Source organism: Lemur catta, chromosome 24 (genome assembly GCF_020740605.2).
Source record: "Lemur catta isolate mLemCat1 chromosome 24, mLemCat1.pri, whole genome shotgun sequence".
NCBI classification, from domain to species: Eukaryota; Metazoa; Chordata; class Mammalia; order Primates; family Lemuridae; genus Lemur; species Lemur catta.
Genome location: NC_059151.1, coordinates 12,029,231 through 12,056,278, shown reverse-complemented (window position 1 = coordinate 12,056,278; position 27,048 = coordinate 12,029,231). Strand labels below are relative to the sequence as shown.

Here is a 27,048-nt window from a genome sequence, read left to right as displayed (position 1 = left end):
TAACTTAGCAGTTACGTACAAACATGAATATAAATTTTATGTAACATATTACTATTAACAAATGAAAGGCAAATTCTGAATTTCATCATCACTGAGCATACATGCATCATTGCAAATTATGCTTTGTGTCCACTTTGGACTTTAAAATTGTCAGAAGTTTGTCAGTTGTGGTGTCACCAGACAAACTCTAATGCAGGCATTGGTAGTAGCATGCCCAGCATGACATATCGTAGACATGGTTAGCGTTTATTTTTTTTCAGGTTCTGGGACATAGCAGGAAGCAACAGTGACAAAAAACTCTCTCATAGAGTTTACATACTACTGTGTAAAGAGAAAGATATTTTAAAAAATGAATGAAGTATATAAAATGTCAGAAGGTGAAAGGGCTATTGAGAAAAATAACACAAATAAGTGCATTGTATATATCTATTATGGACTTGGAAAATTATTTGGTTTTGACAATTGGTAGTATCCTAAGAGTGTTTTGGGTATCACTCAAAAGAAATTAGAGTGAACAGAACCTGTAATGGAGATTAGAGAGATGAAATGCAGATTATTACAAGGGAAAGTAGAAATTACAGTAATAGACTCAAAGCTGGCAGAAGGCTTAGATCTTGCTTAGGAAACCCTTGTTCTTCAGATCAGGAAACAGAAATCCTGAGAGTTTGAAGAGTAGAGGATAGAAATAGAATAGGAAAAAAGGTATCTTAAAACAGTATTCATCCCTTTAGGTCAATATTTTCACCTATTCTGAGTGCAAAGATTTTCTTAAAACCCAGAATCAAGTATTAAGTGTTTCACTCTACTGAGGGCATTATGTGTAACTGCAAGGCAAAAGTGTAGGGTTTTGGTCATTTGGACATCATTTATTTCCATTGCCCTCAAAGGTAATAACACTCTTGCCAGTAGACCAATGTAAAAAAATCTCTCTTTAATAAACTCACTGTCTAGGCCCTGCAGCGTGAGGCTGGGGCAGGGTGGGGTCTGGCTAACAGAAGTGGCCTGAAATATCCGATTCTAGTCCTTCCCATTTGGGGAATCTGGAAGTGACAGCCCTGGTAGGACCTTGTCCACTGTGGGGACAAATACTTTCCCCAGGGATCTTCAACATGAACTGGGAGAACAATGGCGTCCTATCTGATGGGAACAAGAAATCATCAGCCTGGATGTCCCCTGATCACTGGGAGCCAATTCCTAAATTAACAAGAAGAAAAGACCTATTTTTAGAAGGTGGCATCCCAGTTTCCAGTCGCCACTCTTCACAGGCCACAGGGTTGACTCTCTGACTTCCAAGGACCTTCTGGGTTTACGAGTCATCGTGACCTTGGCTCATTATCTGGTTTCCTGAGGCCTGTTGCTCCCAGAGGGGCAGGCGTGGAGCACTGCTCTGTCATGAGTTTTGCCCCTTGTCCCAGCCTTGATGGCTTTGCCTTCGTCTGGCCGGGACAGATAAGAGGAGTAGAGTCAGGGGACTCTAACTCAAGGGCTTGAAGCCAGAAAGTCAAGGACACATCCGTCAGCACTGGGGGACTGAAGTGGGGTTTCCAGTAGCAGCAAGTTCTTCCCTGGGTAATGAGTAGGACAGACGGGAGGCAGCAGAGAGGATAAAAAAAATTAGGTTCCTGAGTTTTACTGCAATAAATAAAACAGCAATTATAGTAATGATAACGATGCAGCATGTTTTAGCTTTAGAGAAAGAAACGACTGTAGGAGTCTGGATTACAAATCCTTACAGTCGCTAATGCACCAAGCACAAGCCTCTTCTAGAATGATGTATTTACAGGGAAGCACAATGTCAAGGCACATTTAATTTGGAGCAGACTTAGCTGATCCTCTTGCCTAGTGATCTGGTGAGTGCCAGAGGAATTCACCCAGAAAGAACTGCATGCACTTTGACCTCAGACTGTTTCGAAATCTTCCAGTAGGCAGAATATGTACTTTTTCCCGAACTTGGAGAAAGTTCAGAAGAAACACAGAGAATGATCAAAGGGGTTGAAACTAGACTCTAGGAGAAGAGTTTTTTTAAAAAGGGAAGCTGCCTTTGCTTGGAGAAAGAAGAGAAGGGAGAAGGACAAGTAAAGTGGCTTTGAAAGCTACGAGGAGCTGTTACTCATGGTAATCCATTTATCCATTTATTCATTCACTCAAACAGCCATGCAGTGGCCCAGGACCTGGTGGGCACGTGGGAGGACAAAAACAGAGGTACACAAAGCAAAGCCCTGGCTTCAGAAATCTCCTCTCCATTGCCAGCGACCCAGAATTGAACAACACCAAGTGCAGAGTTGGACACAAGTAGGAAATAAGCATGAAGTGAAGGCATGTGAGAAACTGAAATGCTTGCCAAGCCCAAGGTACCAATGGAAACAAATGCATCTCCACTTGCCATTGGTTTGTGACAACAACTGCTGGTTAAATGGTGCAGTCATTTTGCAGGGCTGATTGGGAGAACTTCCACCAGAAAACAAAAAATAATAAAAAAGATTATAGCTTTAATTTTGTAGTTTGGTATATTCTATTATATAGGCCCAGTGTAGTCAGTATAAAGCACAACTGTTGTGTGGTTTCCATTATGCTTTTCCTCCCTACTAGACACTGAATGATTCATATTAGGGACTGTCCAGGCCACAGAAATAGCAGAACATGCAGAAGCCAACGGTGGCATCTTTTCCCACCACGCCGAAGCCAACAGAAAGCCCACCGGCAACCTTACCAAGAAAACACACATGCATGAATTCACGGTAGTCGGCTGTGTTATTAAGTTGTGCTACAGGTTCTTGGAATTTCCCATCTTAGATTAACTGAGATATATCACCATTTAGGACAAATCAAAGTGTGAGTCTATCCCATAAACAGGGATGACTTTTTACTCCCTTTATTTAAATCATATAGACAACCAAGTTAGAGAATTCACCAAGACAGGGTGTGTGTTTATTTCTTAACATGAATGTTCTGGTTTAACTCTGTAACCATTCAAACAGGAAATTTCAAACTTTTCTAGCCATAGTTAAATCCAGTTCAAAAGCTTATAAGAAACCAAGACGACAGAGGGAGAGTTTTATAGCTGAGGAGTGTACTCTCTAGTCAATGTTTTCAGTATTCATTGATCTCTGTGAAAAATTAAATGAGTATTTTAAAAGTGCTCAAAATTGACTTCTATGAGTCTCCCCAACATGCAAACTGCCCATTCCTGAAAAAGTCTTTCTTACCTTTGTTGTTTATTTGTTAATTATATATATTATTTTAAAATGGATAGACCATTTTAAAGAAATTGTGTGTTTTTAATCAATCTATAATCAATCCATTAAGTAATACAGTCTGAGACAATTTCTGCATTATACAAACTACATCATTTGCTACTAAAGATAATGCTTGAAACGTAAGTAACAACTATGAAACTCTTTCATTGCAATCTGCCTTGTTTCTCCCTCGTCCTGAAATAGCATCTCACAGGCCAAGTACCTGTTCAGAGCTTACCTGTCTCACTTCCGATCAAAGGCTGATTTGCAAAATGCTTTACAAAATCCTTCAAAGATGCGAATTCATTAAAGCCAAATTTAAATGAATATCCAGTATATTCGACATGAAAGTGTTTCACAGAGTCTTTGGCTCTGAAAGAGAAAAAGAAGTGTTTAATGTTATTTAACAAATGGATATCTTCTCTGAAGGGAGATACGATCTGAGCTATCGGCATCAGCTTGAACCCTGTGCAAGAACCGAGAATCGTGTCATCATTGACATCATGGGTTCCAGAGAGCACCCCTACTTTCTTTGGGCAGCTTTGCTCTAATGGAAGACACGAGACAATTCTCCCGCCCTACTCTTAGAGTCACCGAAAGCATCCTTGAATATTACCCTCTGCAGCGGCATGAGCTTAAGAACAGAGAACAGAAACGACAGAAATGGCCTGTGACACCCTCCCCAAATCCTCCTCTGACCTCGGCCCGCCTCCCTTATTTGTTTGGGAGTCAGTCAGAATTCGACTTCTTAGCTATGTGAACCCAGATCTTTTCCATGCCATGCGTGTCCCACTGTCTTCTGATTAAAATATCAAATTTCCTACATGGTCATTTTCCAGATGAGGCAGAGTGTTAAATAACATATATGTCTATGCATATATAACCATTTTATTTGACCTCATTCTGTCTTCCAGTCTCACCTCCCCCTCTTCGTCGCCATGCAGCCCACGCTCCAACTTCAGTGTGACCAGAACCACCTGGGGGGCCATGTTCACACCCAGGGTGCTGCCTCCCTACCCCAGAGTCAGAGTCCATAGGTGCAGGGCGGGGCCCGAGAATCTGCATTCCTTCTTGTTCTCAGGTGCTGCTGCTGGTCTGGGGGGGCCACACCTTCCGAACTGCTGCTCTAGCCCACCCGGACCTACTCTTCCTCAGGGAGCTTTTACCGTTGTCCCTTGGCTCCCACTGTTCCTTCCACCTGAGTCACTCATTCTTCTTCCCTGTCTCAGCTGGTAGAAATCTCAGCTACCCGTGAAGTTTCAGTTCAAATGCCACCTCCTCTGTTAAGCATTCCATGGTACCTCCTGCTTCAGTTGACTGTTTTTTATCTTCTCAACCATCTAAATGCTTACCTTGACTTCTCTCATGTGACTTGCCACACTCTACTTTGCAGCAAATTATTTGTATATGGTCCTATTGGCCCTATGAGGCTGTACGCAGCAAAAATAAAGTCTGGTGATGCGTGCAGAATAAAGGCTTTCCCATTATTAAGAGAATGAGCAAATAAATGAATAAAAACAGTCAATCTCCTAAATAGCTCTGTGGTTTCTGTCACTGCTGCTGACAGTTCTTTTTTAAGACATTCCCATATGTTCGTAATGAAAATCAATGATTTATAGCTTAATTTTTATGTAGATGAAATATATATGCCATCCATTTATAAGGAGCTTGTTACCTAATTGTTCAGAGGAGACAAACATAGGTAAAAAGTTCACATTCTTTCATCCAATAATTGCATGTTTGTTTGAGATTTTTTGGACTATTCCTGCAATCAGGCACCTGCAGCCTAACTGTGTGATGAACTTTTAACATTTGCTGTCGCCCTGAGATAGCACAATTCTGACTGTCACCCAAACACAATTCCAAGCCCAAAGAGAAAATAAGCAAATATGTTGATTCTTAGCTTCTGAGCTCGTAGAAGCCTGTCATCAACTATTTGGGGAAATATTAATAATTTCTTAGCCAGTTTTGTCCCCCTATCAGAGAGAGAGAGAGAAGAGATTAAAAACAAAAAATAAAAATGAGCAAAAACTGTCGCTGCGATGAATGGAAACGAGGATTCAGACGGGAGCATGGAGGGTCCTAATAGACGCTGTCAGTGAGTTAGTGACAGGGAGGCCTGGGCCACGCAGCCACGCAGAGCTGGGAAGAAACTCAAGAGCCTTCTGCTGCCATATCAGCTCACGGGACTGCACCATGCAGGGAACTGTGACTTTCTTCCCAGTATGTATAGAGGTGCCATCAGAACAGTGATATGATGCCACTGTGGTTTGGGGTTAATGGGTGGCTGGCTGGGGGAAATTTCCCAAAGTCCTCTCAGCCCCAGCCCAACCCGCAGAGAACTGCCCAAGGACCCCAAATGACGTGCTGCGTGTCAGCGGCAGCCGGAGTGGCAGGTGCTGGCTGAGAACCAGCCGCCTCCCTGACCATTGGGAGCGAGGGTGGCCTATGGGATCCGGGACGCCAGCCAGGAAGAGGGTGGGGGGAGAGCCCAGTCAAGGGCTGGGCCAGCGCTGCACTGACCCACGTGCACCAGGTGGGGACCGTGACCTTTGTTACCACTGGGAAGAAGTGGGGTGTGCAGAAAGGAGGGCAGTGAGGAAATACGTTAAAGTTGCCTTGAGTTTGCAACTATGAAATCTGCACAGGCACAGGTCACTCTGCTTTTCCAGGGGAAGATAAGAACAGTGGCAAGGGCACGGGCCGGGTTTCGGGGATGGGGTTCTGGTGCTGATTCTGTCCTTGCTTGGTGGGGTGCCAGATGTTCCCTGCACCACTTTGGGTCTCAGATTGGTCATCAGCCAAGTGAGAGGTTTGGATCAAACGATTCCCAAGGTCTACTCCAGCTCTGGCGTTTCCTTCCTGCTCATGGAGCGGGGAGGGATGTCCTTCCTACTCTGGGCATTGCAGGTTTGGAATCCGTGGACCGGGTGGTCCACTAGGAGTCAGCGGCTCGTTATCTGGCAATCTGGGTGATGACACAGTAAGTGGCAGATAGATGGGCCCGGGCTGAGTTCAGCGAGCGGGTCCTCAAGCGCCTACCTCACGGAGAGAGAGTACAGCCGGGTGGTGTCGTTGCTGTCCCTCAGCAGGTAGCTGCCGTCGCATCCGTTGGAGAGGAGCAAGGCCTCCGCCGCGTGGCGCGTGAGCTTGCCGTGGTACCACCTGGAAAGGAGACAACAGGGCTGTCACTCGGGACAGACCACGGGCCACTCCTCCTGAGCTGGCTTTTCCCGGCAGAGAAGATGCCCTGGCAATGTTCTCCGCCTCGAGTAGCCCAGACACCAAGCTCTCAGCCCGAACATGGGGACAAGGAAATCTCTGGAAGAGGGTGACAGGGAGAGCAGAGAGCCGGTCACGGGCTGGTTTGTGTCCTGAAAACTCATCTGTTGCAGCCCTAGCCCCCCAATACCTCAGAATGCGACCTTATTTGGAGAACGAATCTTTACCGAGTTATAATGAGGTCATTAGCGTGGGCCCTACTCCAATCCGACTGGTGTCCTTTGTCAAAAGGGGAAATTAGGAGACAGACTCGCATGCAGGGACAGCAGGAACAAGAGGACAGCCACCTTCCAGCTAAGGACAGGGGCCCCAGCGGACGCTCCCCCTTGGCCCTCAGAGTGAACCGGTCCTGTGGGCACCTTGATTTCGAACTCGTGGCCCCCAGACCTACAAGACAACAGGATTCTGTTGTTTCAGCCACAGTTTGCGGTGCTTTATTAAGGCAGCTCCAGCAACCTCTTGCAGAGCATTGCTTTGTAATCAGAAATTTTTAAAAAGTCCAAGTTAAAAATCTGTATAAAATAGGCTTTGACCAATTTTCTGCCTTTTGTGTGAGAGTCTCTCTGTCACGTTGTTTTGCAGGTGTGGTGACGTGTCTTGGGGAAACCACGGAGCTATTATTCCGAAGTCTGTTGTCATGAGTGAAGCGAAGCTGGACACAGGCACTCGGACGCCCGACAGTGCGAGGTCCCACTGGATGTTGTTTCAATGTGACACATAGCTACAGAGCTGGGGAAGTCCCAAGGAGATTCAAATTGTTCTTTGTGTTTTAAAAAAAAATGATCCTTGTGTTTTAGAAAAGGTAACATATATTTATGGTTAAAAAGAAACAAATTCAAGTAGTCCAAAAGGAGACACAGTGAAAATAAAGCCTTTTTGTCACCCGTGACCCTCGGTGCACCGTTCCCGTCCCCCGAGCACACCCTGTTAACTGTGTTCCCGTGTGTCCTCCTGAGAGACAGTCTGTGCAGCTAGAGACGTGCAGCTGTGTCCCTCCTCTCCTGACTCTACAAAACTAAGAACATTCTAGGCCCATCGCTCTGCCCCTTGCTTCTTTCCCCTAATGGCAGCTCTTTCCCATTCTTTTAAGTGACGTCCTAGAGGCAGTGCAGTGTGATGATTAGGATTGTGCCCCTGGAATCACTTTCCCTGGGTCCCCAGCCAGGTAACACCTCCCACTGGCTGTACAACCTGGGACAAGTTACTAAACCAACGTGAGCCTCCTCATGTCTAAAACCGTCTTCCCTCGTGTGCCAGCTGTGATTCCTACACAAGGCAACATGGGGGACATGGCCCCAAAAGCAAGCGTGGCACACAGCAGTGCTGAGCACACATTAGTGGCCGCCAGGTAGTCATGGAGACCTGCAAAGCCATACCTGGCCATTTACCCCCTGTGGCATGATTTTCTTGTTGCTCAAATATCATTTTTAAATACTTTAGACTGGATAAGAGAAAGGTACATAGCAGAGGCCATTGCTCACTGCTAAGGACCCATGGTCCAGGGCAGTAGGGATGAAGGAAAGACAGGCAATGAGATAAATAATGTCAATTTGATGAATTAAGTGCTATGAGAGAGGGGTGTATAGCATACAAGAGCTTCCAGGGAAAGCCCTACTCCGGCAGGAAGGAATCGTGTTGTTACGAACCATATTGGTATCCACGGTGATGTCCCTGTACCAGAAAAACTTTAGCCTGAGTAATAAAGAATGATAAACACAAGCACATTTGTGCAAGGAAGTTTCTACATAGAGCTCCAAGATATCTTTCTTCTAAATCTTCATTTCCCAATGCATGTTTCTTTAGCATATTTCCTCTTTTAGGCAGAGACGGCGCCATGCTATATTAGAAATATCTTTGCGAGCTGAAAACAATGGCATGAAAAACGTTTGACAAGAAGACCCACTGAGTTATTCATCCAGAGCAGCCTCATTCACTGAACTGATTTCCCAGACAAGCTCAAATTTGTTCACTACAAAATGCTTTCAAAGGACAATGGGAAGAATTACAAGTGAAGCCATAATGAACTTCGGGTTCAGCTAAAACCAAAATCCTAATTCTTTTTGATAGGTGAAATCTCTACAAGGTCATGAGACGTTAACTATATTTTGCCAATAATTAATTTTAGGGTAAACATTTTAACAAAAGATTCAATTTGAGCCAGTAGACCACTTATTGGAAGCAATAGTTGATTCACAGAATCCTAAACCAAAGGATCTGGAAATTCCTTTGGATTCTTTTCAGTGGGATGTGAAGTTTGTGTTTAAAGCATTTACAGAATTTTCTTGAGTTTTAAAAAATTTAAGAACATTTGATTTGCTTGAATCTTTTGGTATTTAATTACAGCCTGAAGATAGTTTTCACTGAGAATTTTTTTGTGGTAATTTAACAAATAACTATCTACCATAAACGCATAAGAAATACATGCACATAAAGCAAGAAGAATCACACTGTGCTGCAATTTGGAAAATCCTCAGAAAGTATTAATTCCAGGTGGCAGCGATTTTTGTGTTTTGGGTTTTCACGGAGTCCAGGGCCTGAGCAAGCCCACTATAGAGCCGTCCATGCAGCCACCTACGTGTCAAGATGTCTATGGTACAATGAGGATCCTCGTTCCCCAAATAGCTCTTCGCAAAAACCTAAACTTCCCCTTCTCATTGAGTTAAGCATTCCTTTCCTAGAACATTTTGTTGAGTATTTCTTCCAGGCTCATTCCGTATTTCCACGACTGGTGGGTAGACACGCTTGCCTACACTGAATTGCTGCTTCCTGCTGTACAGACGGCTTTGAGAAGATGGTCCCAAAGCTACTTCCTGGAGTCCCACAGCTGATACTGGTGCAAACAGTGGAAAGCATTTAGAATGCACCCTCTTCTCTTTCCTTCGTTTTCAACCTCTTTTATGACACGCTTTTGGTCCCCTTATCACTCAGAGAACTTTTCTCCTCTGAATGTCTTTCAGATTTGTAAAATCTGTCTTAAAAGTGAGCTTTGACGTGCAAGACGTGGTAGCACAGGACCTCCGCTGTTCTAGCTGCTGCAAACACACACACACACACACACACACACACACACACACACACACACACGCGACCGACTGCATTAGCTTCCCCAGAATTGCATCACCCATGACTCACACTGAACCTACTGTGGGTGAAAACTCCCAATTAGGTCATTTTTCTCAGCCGCTCCTACAAGGGCGATGCCTTTAGAATTGAGTGCAGAAAGAAACCTTTGTAGCACAGGGAAATGCCAAGGGAGGAGAGTTGCTAACGAGCAGCCACCTGGGCCACACAAGTCCCGGGGAGGCCCCTGGTGAGGACAGGTCACGCCTTTGTCTCCCGTCATTTCCTCGGCTGGTCTGTCTGCTCCCACGACCGACTTCTCGCTTATTAACTACGTGACCCACGCGAGTAGCAACCTCCGCTTTCCCATCATCAACGTGACTAGTAATAACGCCGAGAGGAAAATCTTCTTATTTTCATATATTGGAACATGGTCTCCTTTTATAAACTTTTTACACAATTCTTTAGCTTTTGCAGAAAAAAAAGCAAGCTACAAGCTTGGCTAAATTGTGCAATGCATTTGGAATACACCAGACACTGTGCTAGGTGTTAGGAACACACTTCAGTGCAGTTTGGAATAGGTTCATTTTCCTGAAACTAAAAAAATAAATAAATAAATAAATAAATAAATAAATAAATAAATAAATAAATAAAAATAAATTATTTTGGTCTCATTTTCTCCAAAGAAGTAAAAAAGAGCAAGAAGCTACTATTTATAATAATACATGAGAAGCGATGCTACATTCTCCTTTCTCCCTACGGCCCACGCATCACCGTAACTATGTCTCAAAGCTAGCGGTATCAACAGGGCAGAGACTAATCAAGCTTCAAAAAAAAAAAAACATTTGCACTGGGCTTAAAAAATTATCAAAACCAGCAATTGCCCTTGAAGGAAACAGTGGTATTATCACTTGGAAACACCCACTTACCAAAGAATTTTCAGAGCTGCCTCTTAGTGAGGTGCAGGAAATAAACCCAGCCACAGTGAAGGCAGACGGGCGAGATCCGGGCAGCTGGTCCTCAGTCCAGCCGTCTTTCCTGTCATTCCATGCCTCTTCCAGCTAGAACCATCGGGAAAATTGCCCCAGAATATTGGAACCTTCATAGTTTCTTGGGCCGTTGAGTTTTACTGTCTTCATTTATTGACCTAAGTTTATGTCTCATTTGCTCTGTCCTTGAAAGCGGTGGTCCCCAACCTTCTTGGCAGCAGGGACCAGTTCCATGGAAGACAGTTTTTCCATTGCTGGTGTGGGGGGGGATGGGGGACTGGAGGTGGAACTGGGGTGGTGAGGCCAGAGCCATGGGGAGCGGCCGTAGATACTCTTGTCCCCCCCAGCCAGTGCTCACCTCCTGCTGTGCATCCCTGTCCTTTCCTGAGTTTCATGGAAGACACTTTGTCCACAGATGTGGGAGGTGGGCAAGCGGCAGAGCTCTGCTGCTGGGTCCCTAACAGGCTACAGCCCGATACTGGTCCATAGCCCGGGCTTGGGGACCGCAGCTTTAAAGGAGAGGCTTTCAAACTTTTTGAATTAGCCAACAATATAAAATACGTTTTATATCGCTGCCTATATATGCACACACACACACACACACACACATATATAACAAACACACACACACACAAAGTTACAGGAAACAACACATCCTTCTGTACGCTATTTACTTGAATATTTTCTTTTCTATTTCTTTTGAACAAATATTCACATGACCCACTAAGACCACCAATGGGCTGCACCTGGTGTTTAAAACAATGCAAAGCAGGCCGGGTGCAGTGGCTCACACCTGTAATCCCAGCACTCTGGGAGGCCGAGGCAGGGGGATGGTTTGAGCTCAGGAGTTCGAGACCAGCCTGAGCAAGAGCAAGACCCCATCTCTACCAGAAATAGAAAAAAATTATATGGACAACTAAAAAAATATATAGAGAAAAAATTAGCCGGGCATGGTGGCGCATGCCTGTAGTTCCAGCTACTCGGGAGGCTGAGGCAGAAGGATCGCTTGAGCCCAGGAGTTTGAGGTTGCTGTGAGCTGGGCTGACGCCACGGCACTCACTCTAGCCTGAGCAACAGAATGAGACTCTGTCTCAAAAATAAAAAATAAATAAACAATGCAAATCCTCGCTACTCAGAGTTTGGACCAACAGCACCAGCACCGCCTGGGACCTTGCTAGAAATGCACATTCTCAGGCCCTGACCCCGACCTGCCAAGCCCCCAAGACTGTTGTGCAGTTTAGAGTCTGAGGAGCACAGATTTAAGGACTCTCAGGCCTACAAACTGTAATTCACCTCAATAACATCAATGGTTTGAGTTCACAGTGTTTGGCATCTGGAGGGAAAGGCAAAGTGGAGTACTCACTAAGTTGCTTTTCGGTATCAATGAAGAGGAAAAGAGAAGGGTCTGCAGGTGAACATGGAAAAATCACCAAATATCCATCACCTGAGTGATTTGGACAGTAAATGGTGCAGGAGCAGGAGCTCCTGGTAGGCTGGAAAAATCAGAGAAAGCTTCATGGAGGAGGAAGATCAGGAGCTGAAGGCTGAAGAATGAATATGGGATTCATTAACTGGGGAGAGAAAAGGGCATTCCCAGAGGAGGAATGGCCTAAGCAAAGGCACTGGGGTTGACACATGCATGGTGGATGCAGGCAATGAACGCCCGGCTGGAGCACAGGTGCATGCTGGGGAGCCGTGTGCGGTAACCCCAGAAGACCTGGTGGGCACAGAAAGCAATCTTGCATTTCTAACCGTGAGCCACACATCCATTTAGATTGTACATTTCTTTTCTTTTAAAAAATAACCAGCCAACTCCTTGATTGCATAGATGGTATATTTCTTGATGACAAAATTTCTTAGCAACCCACATCTATAGACTATTCATATATTTCATGGCATATTTTTCTCCTTCCTGGCAAAGAGAAGTGAAATGGATCCTGGATTCTGTTCCATCAGAGTTGTTAAGAGGACAAACATTTCAACCTAAAGCAAGAACAGAAACTCCTGATTATGTGAAAGCTGCTAACAAGGCCCTAGAGTTGAATAGCCAACAAAGGCACTGTTCTTTAGAAAATTTTCTCTTTTTTCTGCATTTTCGAAATTATTCTTACTTTTTTTTTTTTTTTTTTTTTTGAGACAGAGTCTTGCTCTGTTGCATGGGCTAGAGTGCCGTGGCGTCAGCCTAGCTCACAGCAACCTCAAACTCCTGGGCTCAATTGATCCTCCTGCCTCAGCCTCCCGAGTAGGTGGGACTACAGGCATGCGCCACCATGCCCAGCTAATTTTTTCTATATGTTTTTAGTTGTCCAGCTAATTTCTTTCTATATATTTTTTAGTAGAGATGGGGGTCTCGCTCTTGCTCAGGCTGGTCTCGAACTCCTGAGCTCAAATGATCTGCCCGCCTTGGCCTCCCAGAGTACTGGGATGACAGGCATGAGCCACTGTGCCCAGCCTATTCTTACTTTTGAACAAGACCGACACACCCTCTGAACCTTCTAGATCAAAAATGACAAATGCATGACACATGCCCTTCCCTACGGCTGTGGATGACACAGATAACTGATCTTTCTGGCCCAACCTGTACCCGGCCTCGAAGTCCTTCTGAGCACCAGGGGGGCAGAACGTAAGAGGGGTCTGTCGGTCCCTCTAAGCAACCTTCACCTGGGCTAATCCATCCTTGGCACTGGAGTCGCGCTATAGTCTTGCCTGGCTGCTGATTTCCTCTGTGTCACTTGTCCATAGGGTTGGTGCTAGAGTCTCCAGTTTCCTGAAAGGTAAAGCACTTGGCCTTCCATGCCATCGGAGATCATGGGTTTAGGATAAGGAACCATCTTAACTCCAGGGCTACCAGTGCTGCAATTTGTATTATCGTTGGGCTGTGACATATCTAAGACAAAACGGTGTTGTCCACACTGGCATGCTAAGCCGTGTATTCACAAGCGTGGGCTTCTCTTTCCACTGATGGCAGCAATGGCGCCTGTCCAAGTAGAGAGGACAAAGCACAGGCTTTGCGAGAGATTTTGGGAGTTCTAATAAGGTCTCAGAGAGGCGTAGTGGGACGCCTAGAGGAGGCTGAAGAAAGACTTTGCACAGTCTTTCAAATCGGGAGCTTTCTGTGATGGACCCAGCACGGTTGTGGTTGTCTGGGTTGCTCTTCTAAATGTGCAGGTGTACCTGTGCCAACAGCAGAGCCACGTGGGGAGGCCAGCTGCCCCGGCTTGAGAAAACAGAGTGGAGTGACGACAGAGGCAGAGTGTGTGAATATCTCGATTCATGAATTAAAGGTGAACCCAAAGTTTTCTCGAGGGAGTCAAGGCTGGGCTAAAGGAAAACAGGACTGGAAGCGGGGAGAGAATTCTGTGGGAGTTAGAGACCAGGATAAACCTGCTCTTGAAGGTGTCTGAGGAATGAGACGAAAAGTCGTGGGAGATAGAAACACAGAGATGATGGAGATTCAGAGACACAAGAGTGGCACGAGAGTCAGAGATACCAAAGTCAAAGAGCGGTAGACAGAGATATAGAAAGAGAGACACAAAACTTGGAGACAGAGAAAGGCCCAGCACAGACGGCTGGAAGCACATGGGGACCGTGACTTAGGGAACACACCTGCAGACCCAGAGTGATCCAGGAGACAGAGGCAGAGAAACCAGAGAGCTAAGAATGCTGACACCTAAAGAGAGATCCACAGAACCCAGCTCAGGGACGGATCAGCACACCCAGGGGAGTCAGAGACATGGGCAGATCCGAGGGACAGAGCCGCCGGCTCGGAGGACGGGTGGACATTGCATCTCATGGCAGCAGAGGTCCCTCTGTCCAGTCCCCAGGGCAGCCTGCACAGGGCAGGAATGGCTGCAAGACCAAAGGAGCATGATTGCTCCCCAGTGACGAGGACTCAGGGAACACTGGGACTGGACTGGAAATGACATTTCATGGATGAGACCTTGAGGAGGCCTGGCAGGACCGGGCAGGGATTGAAAACTAGAGGTTGTCTCAGGAGGGCTCATCTCCGAGTGAGATCAAGCCTGACTCTGCCTCTGTTCTGGTCACTTTGGTGACCTCTGTCTCATAAAATGGTGCTTCCAGGTGATTGTCTTCAGACTGTGGTTGCCACTGACAACCTACCGTTGTGGAGAGAGTCACTTTCAGAAAGTTGCAGCTGCAGGAAAGAGCCCCCATCTTTGGGGGATGTAAAAAATACAGGCGGATCTTATGTCACTAGTTATTGTTCTCTATTCCCTGGTTCAGATGGTTACCGTAACTAGCATCAGTTTATCCCACCAGTCAAAACCACTGGGCATACACGGGACTGAGCAAGTCGGAGGGTGAAGAATGCAAGTTCGTCACCAGTGTTGGTGGCAGAAGGCTCACTGGCTGAAGTCAGGAACCTTGGGTTCTGGTCTTGGCTTTGACTCAACTTGGGGCAACTCAATGAACACCAACACATCTGCTCTTTGTCAAGATGGAGAAGACAACGATGAATAGCCTACAGCCCTGCTCCTAAGCGTTCACCATCAAAATGAGTTTGCTGTGCTCTAGCCTGAGCAGTAGCCAAACCTCTTAGCTCCTGGGGATTGACATCTGGTGACTCGACCCAGAGCACAGACTCTACTGGCAGCAAGTCAGAACCTTAGGAGCAGTCGGATGAAACCCAGGGACTAAGCTATTTATGAGACATTAAGGCTTTCAAAAATGTTTTGATGTCATTTTGAAAAAAAATACACGAAAGCAGGAGAACCAGTTTTCTTTGGGTGTGAATCACTTATTACATTTTGCTCAATGGAATTCCTGGTTTCCACACCTGTTCCTTCCTGGTTATTCCCAGCCCAGCCCTCCTGTTTCCCAGTCACTGGTCTGGAAACTGCACCACTGGTTGATTTTCTTGGCTCTGCACTGGTTGCCACCCATCCCACTGGACAACCAGATTAATCTTACCTAAAAAGAAAACATGATTACCCTGTAAAGCCACATTCCTACAAATGTTCAGGAGTCCATATTTATTGTCCATTGACCAAAGCTATCTATTTTAGACCCTTTGGAACCCGGAACAGCCTAAACATCCAAACTTTAACAGAGGAGTGTCTGGGCTCATTATAGGAATTTATGCTCTGGGACATGGTCAGGAAAGAGGAAAGAACTGGTGGAAGCTTCTCATAGACGGAGGCTGCGGGAGGTGGTGGCCAGATGGGACCGACTGAATGACTCACCGGCTGGGGCCGGGAGACCGAGTGGGTCTGAGTCCACGTGGGCTCTTTGTATTTTCTAAATCCTTGTGTATTTTGCCACTTTCACATCTTATTCATGCCATTTTCTCTGTATGCAATGCCATCTTTACTGACTTCAACTAACAAAACCCCTATCAGTTCCAAAGCCATCTTTTCCACGTCCAGCTGTCTCCTCTCTTCCTGCCACATGTAGCTGATATATGGAGACAGGGTGACAGCCCTCAGCCCACACGACGCTGCGTCCCAACTCTGCACACACACGCATGCTCTGTCCCTGCACGGCCAGTCCTCCTTTGGCACGGCCTCCCCCGCGCTGCCCAGCCCAATGTCACCATGCACCAGCTGGACCGTGACTGAGTAGCAGAGCAGGTGAATGAAACGAGTGACTCCACCCACTGTGGAGAAATTGTAGGATCAGTGGGGGGGGGGGAGAAGTCACCTGAAAGAGGAACAGAAAAAAAAAACAACCTAAGAGGAAATTCACTTGAAGCAGGGAGAGATGGAGCCGCACACCGGTTACACACCGTGGTACGACCACAGGAGAACTGCCTTCCGTTTTCAGAATCCAAGATTACAGAACTGTGCACAGAAGAGGAACGAGCGCCTTGCTCCAGTTGCTGTCACACCTCTGCAAACAGGGTACTGAGTGGCCTCGCTGTGTGTGCGTGTGCATGTGTATTGTGTGAGGAATAGAAGGAATGATGTCTTTTGTAATAAACTTGGTTGGCTGCGGTAATCACAGAACTTTCTTCTCTTCTCCCAGGTGACCACTGACACTCATAGGTTGTACTGGTATAACAAGAAGAGAGAAGCTTGATGAAAATTAGGAAGTTGCATTAGAGGTCAAACAAGAAGGCTCTGAAGCCAAACTCCTGGATTTGAAGGTTTACTGGAATGTAATCTGGGGCATGTCCTTCACTTTTCTCATCTGTAAACGGGGGTGACACTAGTAATAAATAGTCCCCACCTCACTACGATGTGTGAATTAAATAAATTCATACATGCAAAGGGCTTCAGATAGTGCCTGGCACATGCTAAGCATCCAATAATTACTAATTGCCATTATTAGGATGCAAACCCTTGATCAGTGGGCTGTGCCGAGCAGCTCCACGCAGTGCAAAGAGCAAAGAGCACCAGCTCTGGGGTGAGCCCCGAGGCTTGTCTCAGCTCCGCCACTCACGAGCTCTGTGCCTTGGACCATGCACTTAAGTCATTTGGAGTCACTCTGCGTCCATGAAATGAGCAGGATGACATTATTTTGAAAGTGTTACTGTGAAGGCTGAATGACATATGCAGGTGACCGGCACGGTGCTGGTTGTAGTAGGTGGTCTCAGCAAATAATGACTGTCACAACAGAGAAGCAGCCCGGTTTATGAAGTAAGCGTGGGCTTGGGACCCAGATGCTCTGGGACTTCAGGCAATGCGATTTCTCTGCTCTTGAGTCTCCTCCAGTGAAAAGTTGGGATGCCAATGCCTTTTGGAGACCAGAGACAGTGTCTGCAAACTGTCTGCCTGGTAGTGTCTTGCTAAGTGTCATCTACTCCGTGGGAGGCAACCCCCAGCCGAGGGCCAACTCCTGCCAGCCACCTGTGCCTGTACCCACCAAGAGCCAAGCGTGGTTTCACATTCGGAAATGGTTGGGGAAAAAAAGAAGAAGAATATTTTGTGACGCATGAAAATTACATGAAATTTACATGTCAGCATCCACAAATAATGCATTGTTTGCGCACTGTCACGGCAACCTGCTTCTGTGTCCTCGGGCCGTTTTGCACAGCATGGGCAGATGTGGTGGCCGAGACTGGGAGACCGGCAAAGCCTAAAATATCGATCACCTGGACTTCTCTTAAAAGAAAGTTTGCTGCTCCCCGATTTCCTCTAACCTTCTCTTCTATGTGGAAAATTAAAGGGCAGAGAAATGAAGACATTTTTATTTATTTATTTAAACATCCAGAGCTTAGAATCTAGTTTCTTGGCACTGGCCGACCCAGCCAGACACTGGCACTTTCTTATAAAAATTGAGATCTGGAAAAGGATATCCAAAAAGGGAATATTTATTATATTTTTCACTCTGGACTATGGCTGACGAGATCATTTGAATGTTTAATTTTCAAATATCCTGAAATATTTTTATTTGACAAGATCTCTTTTGTCTCTGCGCTTATATATAACTATACTATTCCCACGTTATCTTGTAGGAATCTTTATTAGAACCAAAGAATTACTGGAATTTTAAATAATTAGCTAACTAGTAATTCTATGCCAGTTTATTACTCGGGTGATGTCTCCAGTGTTTATTCCTTGTTTCATTTCCCCAGCTCTCCATTCTGAAAGCAACAGGCTGTCCTGGTCCCCCCTCGCCCCCCATTCTCTCCAGCCCTTTCCTCCCTTGACACCCCCTCCCCCTCCCCCCATCCCACACCCCAGGCTAAGTGGAGCTGAGCAACAATTGAAGATGGTTTTATCTCTACTTTGCTTTTGGACACATTCATGCATTTAGGATGAAAGAAAATAAATGATTTGAGACTGACGCTTATAAGTGAGCCACCGAAATGCATCCGAGTTGCTTGATTTAGGTACCCTAGAAAACAATAATAAACCTGTGCTCTGGGCAAGTGGCGTATGTTCTAGAAAGGGAAGTGATGGATCTGCCCGGCCCAGGTCTCCGTTTGCAGGATTTACATATCTCAGAGCCTGCAGAAAAACAGGGACGCAAGAACAAAGACTTTGATACCTCTGTAATTTAACCACTAAAGTATCTGCTTGTATCTACCAAAAAGACAAACATAAGAATTTATCTAACTCCTTGAATAACGTATTAAAAATAACTTAAAAATGAAGTCATAAAACCAGCCACTTTTTATCTATCAATTACATTCCATCATTTTGCTCTTATGGAGCTTTTTAAAAACTGAATTCATCAGAAGGTTTTGTACGGATCATACCTCACCGATGGGTTCAAGGTTCAGAGAAAAGATTTCATTCATATTCACTATTCTGGCAGAGGCAACAAGTCATTGTATAGATGTCTCAAATTATTACCTATAAAAAGTGTATCAGTGATATACTGGAGGGGCAGGCACTGGCTTAAGTTGATTATTAAATGTTCAATTTTGCAAGCTGGATGTTAAAGTTTTGGCAGCTTGAAATTTTCTATGATGGGAGTATTTATACTGGGAAATTAGACAAATATCAGAAATCAGGCTTCCTGCTGTTGGCATTGTGGGGGGGGGCACAGAGATGTCGTCTAGTTCATCCCTGTCATCTAAGTGTGTGCCCACAGGAGTCTGGTTCAAGGATTGTTTGTTTAATGAAAAGACGGGAATTGAACATCTCCTCTGTCTGTTTCTCCTTTGGAGTTCCCTACTGTCGTGGACGGGGCCTACAGATTAAACACACGCAAAGCGTTATAGGTCAACGGTTCAGTAGGGCACTAGGTGAGAACCCAAGTCCAGCTTCGGTGCTTGACCTTCGTGACACCTGTTTTGGGTGCTCCCAGAGGGGACTTTGGCCTCTCCTGTTTGGGGATTCAATCTAGAAGGACAGAGAGAGCCTGGAACTCCGACTGCCAAATAAGGGGAGTTTTCTTTATCGGAAATTCTAGCTGTTATATCTGACTTGCCAAATGAAGGTGCAGTTAAATTCGGAGACCTCAATCTTAAAATGTAAAATCAGGACTTATTTAGGACTATGACAGCAACACAACACAAAAAGATACAATTTCTGTAAACTTAACACAGAGATTTCAACTCTCTTGGTTTTTTGTAAGAACAGAGCCCTTGGCAGGTTAGACAGTTAGCTTTGCCACTTAATTGATGCGAGACTAGTACAAAAGTCATTCACACTTGTTTGATGCTCGTTCCACACAAGGGTGACTGTGTCATTGTGTTGTGAAGACTTCAAGCTATGTATCCAGACAGAAGGGAAGGGTTTCCCCTCCCCTCAGACACAGGTGTCAAAACCCCCCTCACGGGGACATTCCCAGTGCTTTAGGAGGAAGGTTCAGTTTCTCCAGAAAAATCCCCCCATGCCTCTCTTGTACAAACTTCCTTCTTTTATTAACTACCCTGATGAGTTGCCTCATCTGGTCTGAACTCCAATAAGGAGACAGAACTCCAGTGACTCCATCTACCTCAACTTACCTGTCAGGGGCAGAAGTTTTATCCTCTTATTGGATTGTCGGTGTTTAAAGGCTCAAAGCTGCCCCTCCAGACAGGCTCACAGACCCACAGCGGCAAGATCGCTGCAGAAACTTCCTCATTCTCTGTCTTCTGAAAAAGTCCCTCTCCCCTACAGCGGGGTAGGCTTTCTATTTATCTGACTGCCACACCGTCCTCTTGCTGTCCCTAAGCCAGTGCTCAAAACTCTCCAACAGCACATGTATTCATCAACCAGAGCAACGTCACCTGCCGCATCCTAATTCTGTCCCTATTCCCAGAGAATGCCCGGTGTTTGATCTCCATCCCATTTGCTCAAGCTGCCTATTTTGACATCTGGAAAAGAATAGATACTTTTACAATGGAAGGCGCCCCAGATACCTAACAGACACGAATGAAAAAAGTGGAAAGGGTAGCAGGTGGGGGGGGGTGCGGATGAAGACACCCCTGATCAAAGGCAGCCGGCAGGTGGGCGTGCGGAGCCAAGGTTCACCCCACAAGGCACTCTGGGGGGAGATCTGCTCTCTTACCCCAAGTCCTGGAGCAGCTCAGCGTCTCCGTCGGGTCTGCTCCACAGGTCTGAGGGATCCTGGGTGCTCATCTTCCCTTCTGGAAGTTCTGCTTTGCCCATTCGTGCCCTTGGCAGAGGCAGAGAGAGAGGCTGGGGCTGGCAGTGAGAGGGGAGCGGCCGTGGCTGCGTCTTCAGGGCGAGGAAGTGAAACTTGGTTACTCCTCCCACCGACACTCACCGCCCTGGGGCACCGGCAGGAGCCAGGAAGTGTGCAAACGGGGGACACCCACACTGCATCGCGCCACCAAGGGCATTTTCTGTCACAGGAAATGAAGAGAAGCCCCCTCCCCCTGGGACTGGGCTGAGTCCAGACTGCTTAGGTGAGACCGAAGCTCAGTCTCCCCCCAAGCCTCTGGGGTGCAGAGGAGGATGCCTGCGCCCCTTCACCCACCGTCTTTCTGTCCTGTGCACACAAGGAGCACCGGCAAAGCTCATCTCTAGAGTGGGTGAAGAAATCGGAGTCATGCCACTAGTGTGACCCTGAAGTTTGTTTTTCTTTGGCACTTTTACAACATTTCTGCTCAATTTCCCTAGCTTTCTAGCACACGCTTGATGCCCGGGTTGGGGATGATTCAGAGACAATTATCATTTCCTCCATGGAGGGAGGATTAGGGGAGAAGAAGGGGAGAAAGGTTGTAGGGGCCACCCCGGTGCCCACCTCGTGGGTGTATTAGAACCGCCGGAGTCTGTGAGCTGCGTGTCCTGCCCTGGGCTCCCCTGCACCAGCGTGGCCTCGCACCCCAACCCGCATGCAGAGGACAGTCCACCTGTCTGGATCCCTGGAGTGGAACCTGTGCTGCCGCCTGACTTCTCTGTGCACCTTCAGCAAGGAGTGTGTTTCTCTTTCTCTCTCTCCTCCCCTCCCCGCCCCTCCCCTCCCCTCCCCTCCCCGCCCCTCCCCTTCCCTCCCCTCCCCTCCCCGCCTCCCTGACTCACTCAGCCTTCAGCAGCCTCTGCAACTTGCTTCTCTGTGATCTGAGGACCAGCCCGCAGCAGGGCTGTCCCTAAAGGACTCACATTGCCCTGGGAGCATCTCTGCAGGTGACAGAGTTCTGTCCTTAGGGTCCCCTCCCCATTGCCTCTGCCCCCCTCCCACCCTGTGATGTGTGAGACCCTGAAGACTCAGGCTGCCGGTGAGAAGTTCCCGAGCTTTGGAGACAGCCTGGGGGAGACTAAGGTCCGACGACACACATGTCACTGGTTTGTACATGCACATTGAAAGTTCTTTTGGCTGCATTTTGTCCTGAGAGGAGTGCAGGGTCCGCTGGAAGGGGGAGGCCAGCCCATGCCAGGGAGGTAGCGAATTGCCCACGACAGAGATAGGAACAGCCCGTGCACCGGATTTCCTGTCCCCTTTCTAGAGCCCTTTGTTCAGGGCTTTATTAATAGTATCCATTTCGTTTCTATTTCACTAATTTTTTGTACTAGTTTTTTTTTTTTGGGGGGGTAGCAGAATTGACTTCCTTTCTTAATCTTCCCGCCCTTCTCCCTTTCCCATTTGCTGTCGTGTCTGTTGCCCTCCCCTCTGATGTCATCGTTCCATTTTGTCACTCGTCCGTTTTTCCAGGACCCCTCCCTTCACTACCGCCCGCCCTCCCCCCCACTAACCACACACTCAGTATCGCAGTGGTACCTGCTGCTGCCGTGTTACTAGATAGTTTCAACGAAGTGCTGGACATTGATAACAATATTTGGTAATTTATTTTACATCAGAATGTTCAGATGATATATTCTTTTTTATTAAAGGGACCTTAGCTTTTGCTTCCAAACACCTTCCAAACAAGTGCAAGGCATATCTTTAAAATCACGTAATTTCCCTTTTTACTTATTTCAACAACCTCATTTCCATGCTGCCGATTCATGCTGAATTTTTTTTCCACACTGGTATTTGGCACAGGTTTCCCCTCACTGGGGATTGTGAGCAGATTCCTGCTGGATTCCTCAGATCACCTGGTATGTGTCTGTTATGTCTAATCCCAACTTTACACAGGGTCTGTAAAATCCCATGCAAAGCCAGGAATGGGTCTCACTGGGCAAGGAGGAGGAAACGTGCAAACTCCATGCTGCATCTGCAGCTCAGCACAATTCCAAGGCCAACTGCAAGAAGCTGTTTGGCCATGGTATCGTCTTTCCCAAGGTGAATGAGGCTTACGGTCTGCTTCATTTTAATCTCATAAATAATACATACACTTTCGTACCCGCTTGCCTTCTGCTGAGAACGCCCTTGGCCTAAGCCCTGTCTGGCCAACTCCTTTTCATTTTCAACTCTTGGCGTCAGTGGGTGGGCCTGAACCAATCAGTTGAAGGCCTGACCAGAACAAAAAGGCCAGCCTCCCCTGAGCAACAGAACTCTCCAGCAACTGCCTCTGGGCTTCGTCTGCAACACCAGCTCTTCCTGACTCTGCAGCAGACAGTCTTTGGAGTCACACTGCAACACCGGCTCTCCTGGCTCTCCAGCCTGCTGGCCCACCCCTCAGAGTCTGGATTGCTGGCCTCCAAAATTGTGTGAGCCAATTCCTTATTTTTTATACATACATCCTATTGGTCCATTTCTCCGGAGAACCTTGACTGTTACAATATCCGTAAGCCCTAAAATAGTGGTTCTCAGCTGGGGTCTCATTTGTGAGGTGTTGTCATTTTCACTCATCACCACTTGGGGAGCCGGCTGGCAGCTAGTGTGTAGTGGGGCTGATCGTCCTACTGTGCACAGGACAGACCCCACGACAAAGAATTATCTGGCCAGAACATCAAAAAGGCTATCTGGTCTACCTCAAGGATATTTTCTTTTTGCACCCAGAGCATGTTAAAAACTATGACATGGTAAATCCACTGAAGGTAGCTATGCAAGAGAGAGCTAAAATGAAATAAAAAGCCAGCCCTTCCCAGAAATAACTGGGGAGGACCTGAGAGAGAAAGAGCTGAGAGCAAGTGAGTACAAGTCAAGGAAACTTAATCCGGGGTATTGAGGACACTCTTCGTCTGTCCCCCATGTGCTCAGTGCCCAAGCCCATCACTGGATTCAGTCCATTCTGTGTGGTGACAGGGAGCCAGGCTGGCTGGTTCATTAGTGATATTTCCCAACAGATAGTGTTGAAACAACTGAAGCTTTGCCATCAAATAAGAAATGCAATTATCCTCAGTGGATGTAAAGGAATAGCTCTCCCTGTCGATGCAGGTTAGAGTAACCTTTTCCAAAGGAAGAAATAACTAACATACGTGACTGGATCAAGATTTAGAAATTTTCAAGAGGCTCCCGAAGGCTTAGAACAAGAAAGACGTGACCAAACAAGGGCAAACTTAACCAGGATTCATGAAAAATATAATCATGTGTCTCTGAATGACAAGCGTCCATAATCATTTTTATTTGGATGTCATGAATATGATGTTAATGAAGCAATAGAAGTTATTATTCTTATCTTTTAATAGATGAAAAGATCAGAGCTCAGAAATGTTAGAAAACTTGCTTGTAATTAGCAGCACCAGGAAGAGAATTAGTGTTTCAGTCGGTGTCTAGTTACGAAAAGTGAAGCCACGCCAGACATTTCATCCAGAGAGGCCGCTGTCCCCAACCCCTGGGCCAGGTGGGCCAGGAACCGGGCGGCACGTCACTGCTTGAGCTTCATCGCCCCTCGTCCATGGAAAAATTGTCTTCCATGAAATCGGCCCCTGGTGCCAAAAAGGTTGGGGACAGCGGCAGAGAGGGATAGGAGGCAGGCAACTGGCTACAAAGTTGTGGGAAGACTGAGAGGAGGAGGAGAGAGATCATGAAGCTGGAACCACCTTGGAGCTGGGGCGCGTCAGTCACACTTGGTGGTGAACTGTGGGGGACAGGCCACTGCTGCTCTGGGGGGGCCAGGAGGACATGCTTCAGCTGATGCAGCTGTAACTGGTACCGATGCTTCTGGAGGGTTCAGCAGCCACCATGGCTGCTGCCGCGCCTGCGATTGGAGGCACGGCCTCCCTTCCCTTGCCTTTCTCCCTTTCCTTCCTCCAGTTCCCAATTAGCAAATTCTTTCTGGAAGACAGCTGGCAAGGGAATTAGTGAAATGCAGTTTGTAAGCGTCCAGCCCCTAGGAAACAAGGGGAACAAGGAGGTCAGGAATGGAGCTGAGAGCCAACAGATGAACGACTGGCACAGAATATTTTCATTCTAGGTTCTTTTTACTATGCCTCTTTTTCTCCTGTGTTCATCAGGGTATGCTAAATTGACAGTCTCACTTTGTCACCCAGGCTGGAGTGCAGTGGTGCAATCGTAGCTCATTGCAACCTTGAATTTCTGGGCTCAGGTGATCCTTCCCGCTCAGCCTCCTGAGTGGTTGGGACTATAGGTACATGCTACCATGCCCAGCTAATTTTTAAAAATTTTTTGTAGGGTTGAGGTCTGGCTTTGTTGCCCAGGCTGATCTCAAACTCCTGGCCTCAAGTGATCCTCCTGACTCGGCCTCCCAAAGCTCTGGGGTTCCAGGCATGAGCCACTGCACCTGGCCTGGATAGAGCATATTTCTTATTTGCATAGCTGTCCAGCGTGGATACTCAAGCCAGTGGGGGCGACTTTCCATTTCACAGCCATTGAAAAACCAGGGTGACAGTGGCTGTGCCTTAACACCTGGATTTCAAGGTGGCTTCCAGTTTCATGAACCCAGCCAACAGAGAGGAGTAGGAGGGAGGTTTGCATGGGCTGGGCCAATAAGAGACACACGTCACCACACTCGCATTCCTCTGAGGACAACTTATTCACGTGGCTGAACCTGACTGCAAGGGAGGCTGGGAGATGTGATTTAGCCTGTGTGTGCCAGGAAGAGAGGAGGACGGATTTTTGTGTACTGTTACTGGGGTTCGCCACCCCCTCCATGAATACAAAAATCTTCTCTTAGGAACTTCACATCAAGCCTTTAAGCACAGAACAAACAGATCTGGTTTGAGATGAGTTCTTAAGAAATGGAGTTCGGGGTCTGGGTAGCTTTTTTATTCATGATGAGACTTCTGTGAGATATGACAGGAAAATAAAGTTTAGGGACATTTTCGGTAACCTTAACAGAAACAAATGGCACTGATATCAACAGAGCTCAGAGTCCTGCCTCCTTCTCCTGGTGAGACTGTACCTTAATTGTCGTACCTCTGCATGGCCACCAGCCTAGAGGACTCCAGTAAACTAACTAGGATGGTGGAACAGTTGATAAATCTGGAAAGAAAATCCAGAGGGGACTTTCTGGTTGTCCCTAAAGGTCTGGAGGTCTGCAGGGTGGAAAGGAGGCCTGGTGCATGGGACTCCAGGGGGCAGGGCTGTGTCGGCAGGTGGGGGTCACACGGCAGCAGAAATGACTTTGCAATGGGACAGTTGCCTGAGCATGCAAACCTGTGAAAGATAGTGCTTCTCCATCAAGTTTTCAGTAAAAAGTTGAAAAGAGTGACTAAAAAGGCAAAGCACTTGAACAGAAACTCATAAATGAGAAAATGCAAATTTTAAAAAAAATCCCACTAGTAATAAAAAATACATAAATTGTACAGCAATGGGATATTTTTTTTGTTTGTCAAATTAACAAAAATGAAAATAAACAAACAACCACCTTCCTCTGCTCTCCCCACCACAAAATAATCACTGCCACCTGGGAATATTCCACGTTGGTGTGGCTCTTTATGACCAGCATTTTAACGTGTTGTACTGGATATACAAACTAGCCATTCAGCAGTATAACTGTAAGGTCTTTAAAAGAAGTGTTTAATCTCTGACTCAGTAATTTGATTTCTAGGAATTTTCACCAAAATAATTAGACAAATACAAGAATAATACAATAATCTTTAGCTGGGCACAGTGGCTCAAGTCTGTAATCCTAGCACTTTGGGAGGCTGAGGCAGGAGGATTTCTTGAAGCCAGGAGTTCGAGAACAGCCTGAGTAACAGTGAGACCCCGTTTCTATAAAAAAATAGAAAAATGAGCTGGGTGTGGTGGCACGTGCCCATAGTCCCAGCTACTCAGGAGGCTGAGGCAGGAGGATCCCTTGAGCCCAGGAGTTTGAGGTTGCTGTGAGCTAGGCTGATGCCACGGCACTCTAGCCCAAGAGACAGAGCAAGACCCTATCTCAAAACAAAAACCAAAAACTTCATCATTACATTCTCTTGTAAGAGTGACAGGCTGCAAACAACCTAAATGCATAACTGGATTAAGAAATGTACGGTACAGCCATAGAGTGAAATCTTATGTAGCCTTTAAAAATGTGATTAAGGACCTTTGGTATAAATATACAAACGATCTCAATCATGTAGAGAAGAAATTGATAGACAAAGGAATGCAGGAATATGTCCAATGGTAGGCTGGAAGCAGTTCTGAACAGTGACATTAGGGACAATTTTTAAAATGCTTCTTTATATTGTTTCTATATCTTCTAGATCATAAAACACTCTTTGATAATTAGGAGATATGAAGCAGAAAACCTTTTTTTCTTTAACTTAGAAAGCAGTGTGCTCTCAGTAACTTAAATTTTAAGCGGAGGCCAGATAGTGTAGAAGGCAGGGCCATGGGTGGGCTGGGGTGGG

The 27,048-nt window shown here is 46.4% G+C and overlaps 1 protein-coding gene across 2 annotated transcripts in view; it reads right to left on the bottom strand.

Moving 5' to 3' along the window:
- DAPP1 (dual adaptor of phosphotyrosine and 3-phosphoinositides 1) overlaps nt 1-21,323 on the bottom strand; it is a 43,097-nt gene extending 21,774 nt beyond the window's left edge. Inside the window, exons 1-4 of one of the 2 annotated variants that reach the window (XM_045536890.1) lie at nt 21,173-21,323; nt 20,474-20,643; nt 6,279-6,401; nt 3,475-3,608 (exon numbers count right to left, since the gene is read on the bottom strand). In XM_045536890.1, coding sequence (XP_045392846.1) covers nt 3,475-3,608; nt 6,279-6,401; nt 20,474-20,574 — 358 coding nt within the window. In that variant the 5' untranslated portion in view covers nt 20,575-20,643; nt 21,173-21,323. Of the gene's footprint in view, nt 1-3,474; nt 3,609-6,278; nt 6,402-20,473; nt 20,671-21,172 lie in introns of those variants that run through there. The other variant, XM_045536889.1, reaches the window with a different exon arrangement.
- Between the last annotated feature and the right edge of the window lie 5,725 nt (nt 21,324-27,048).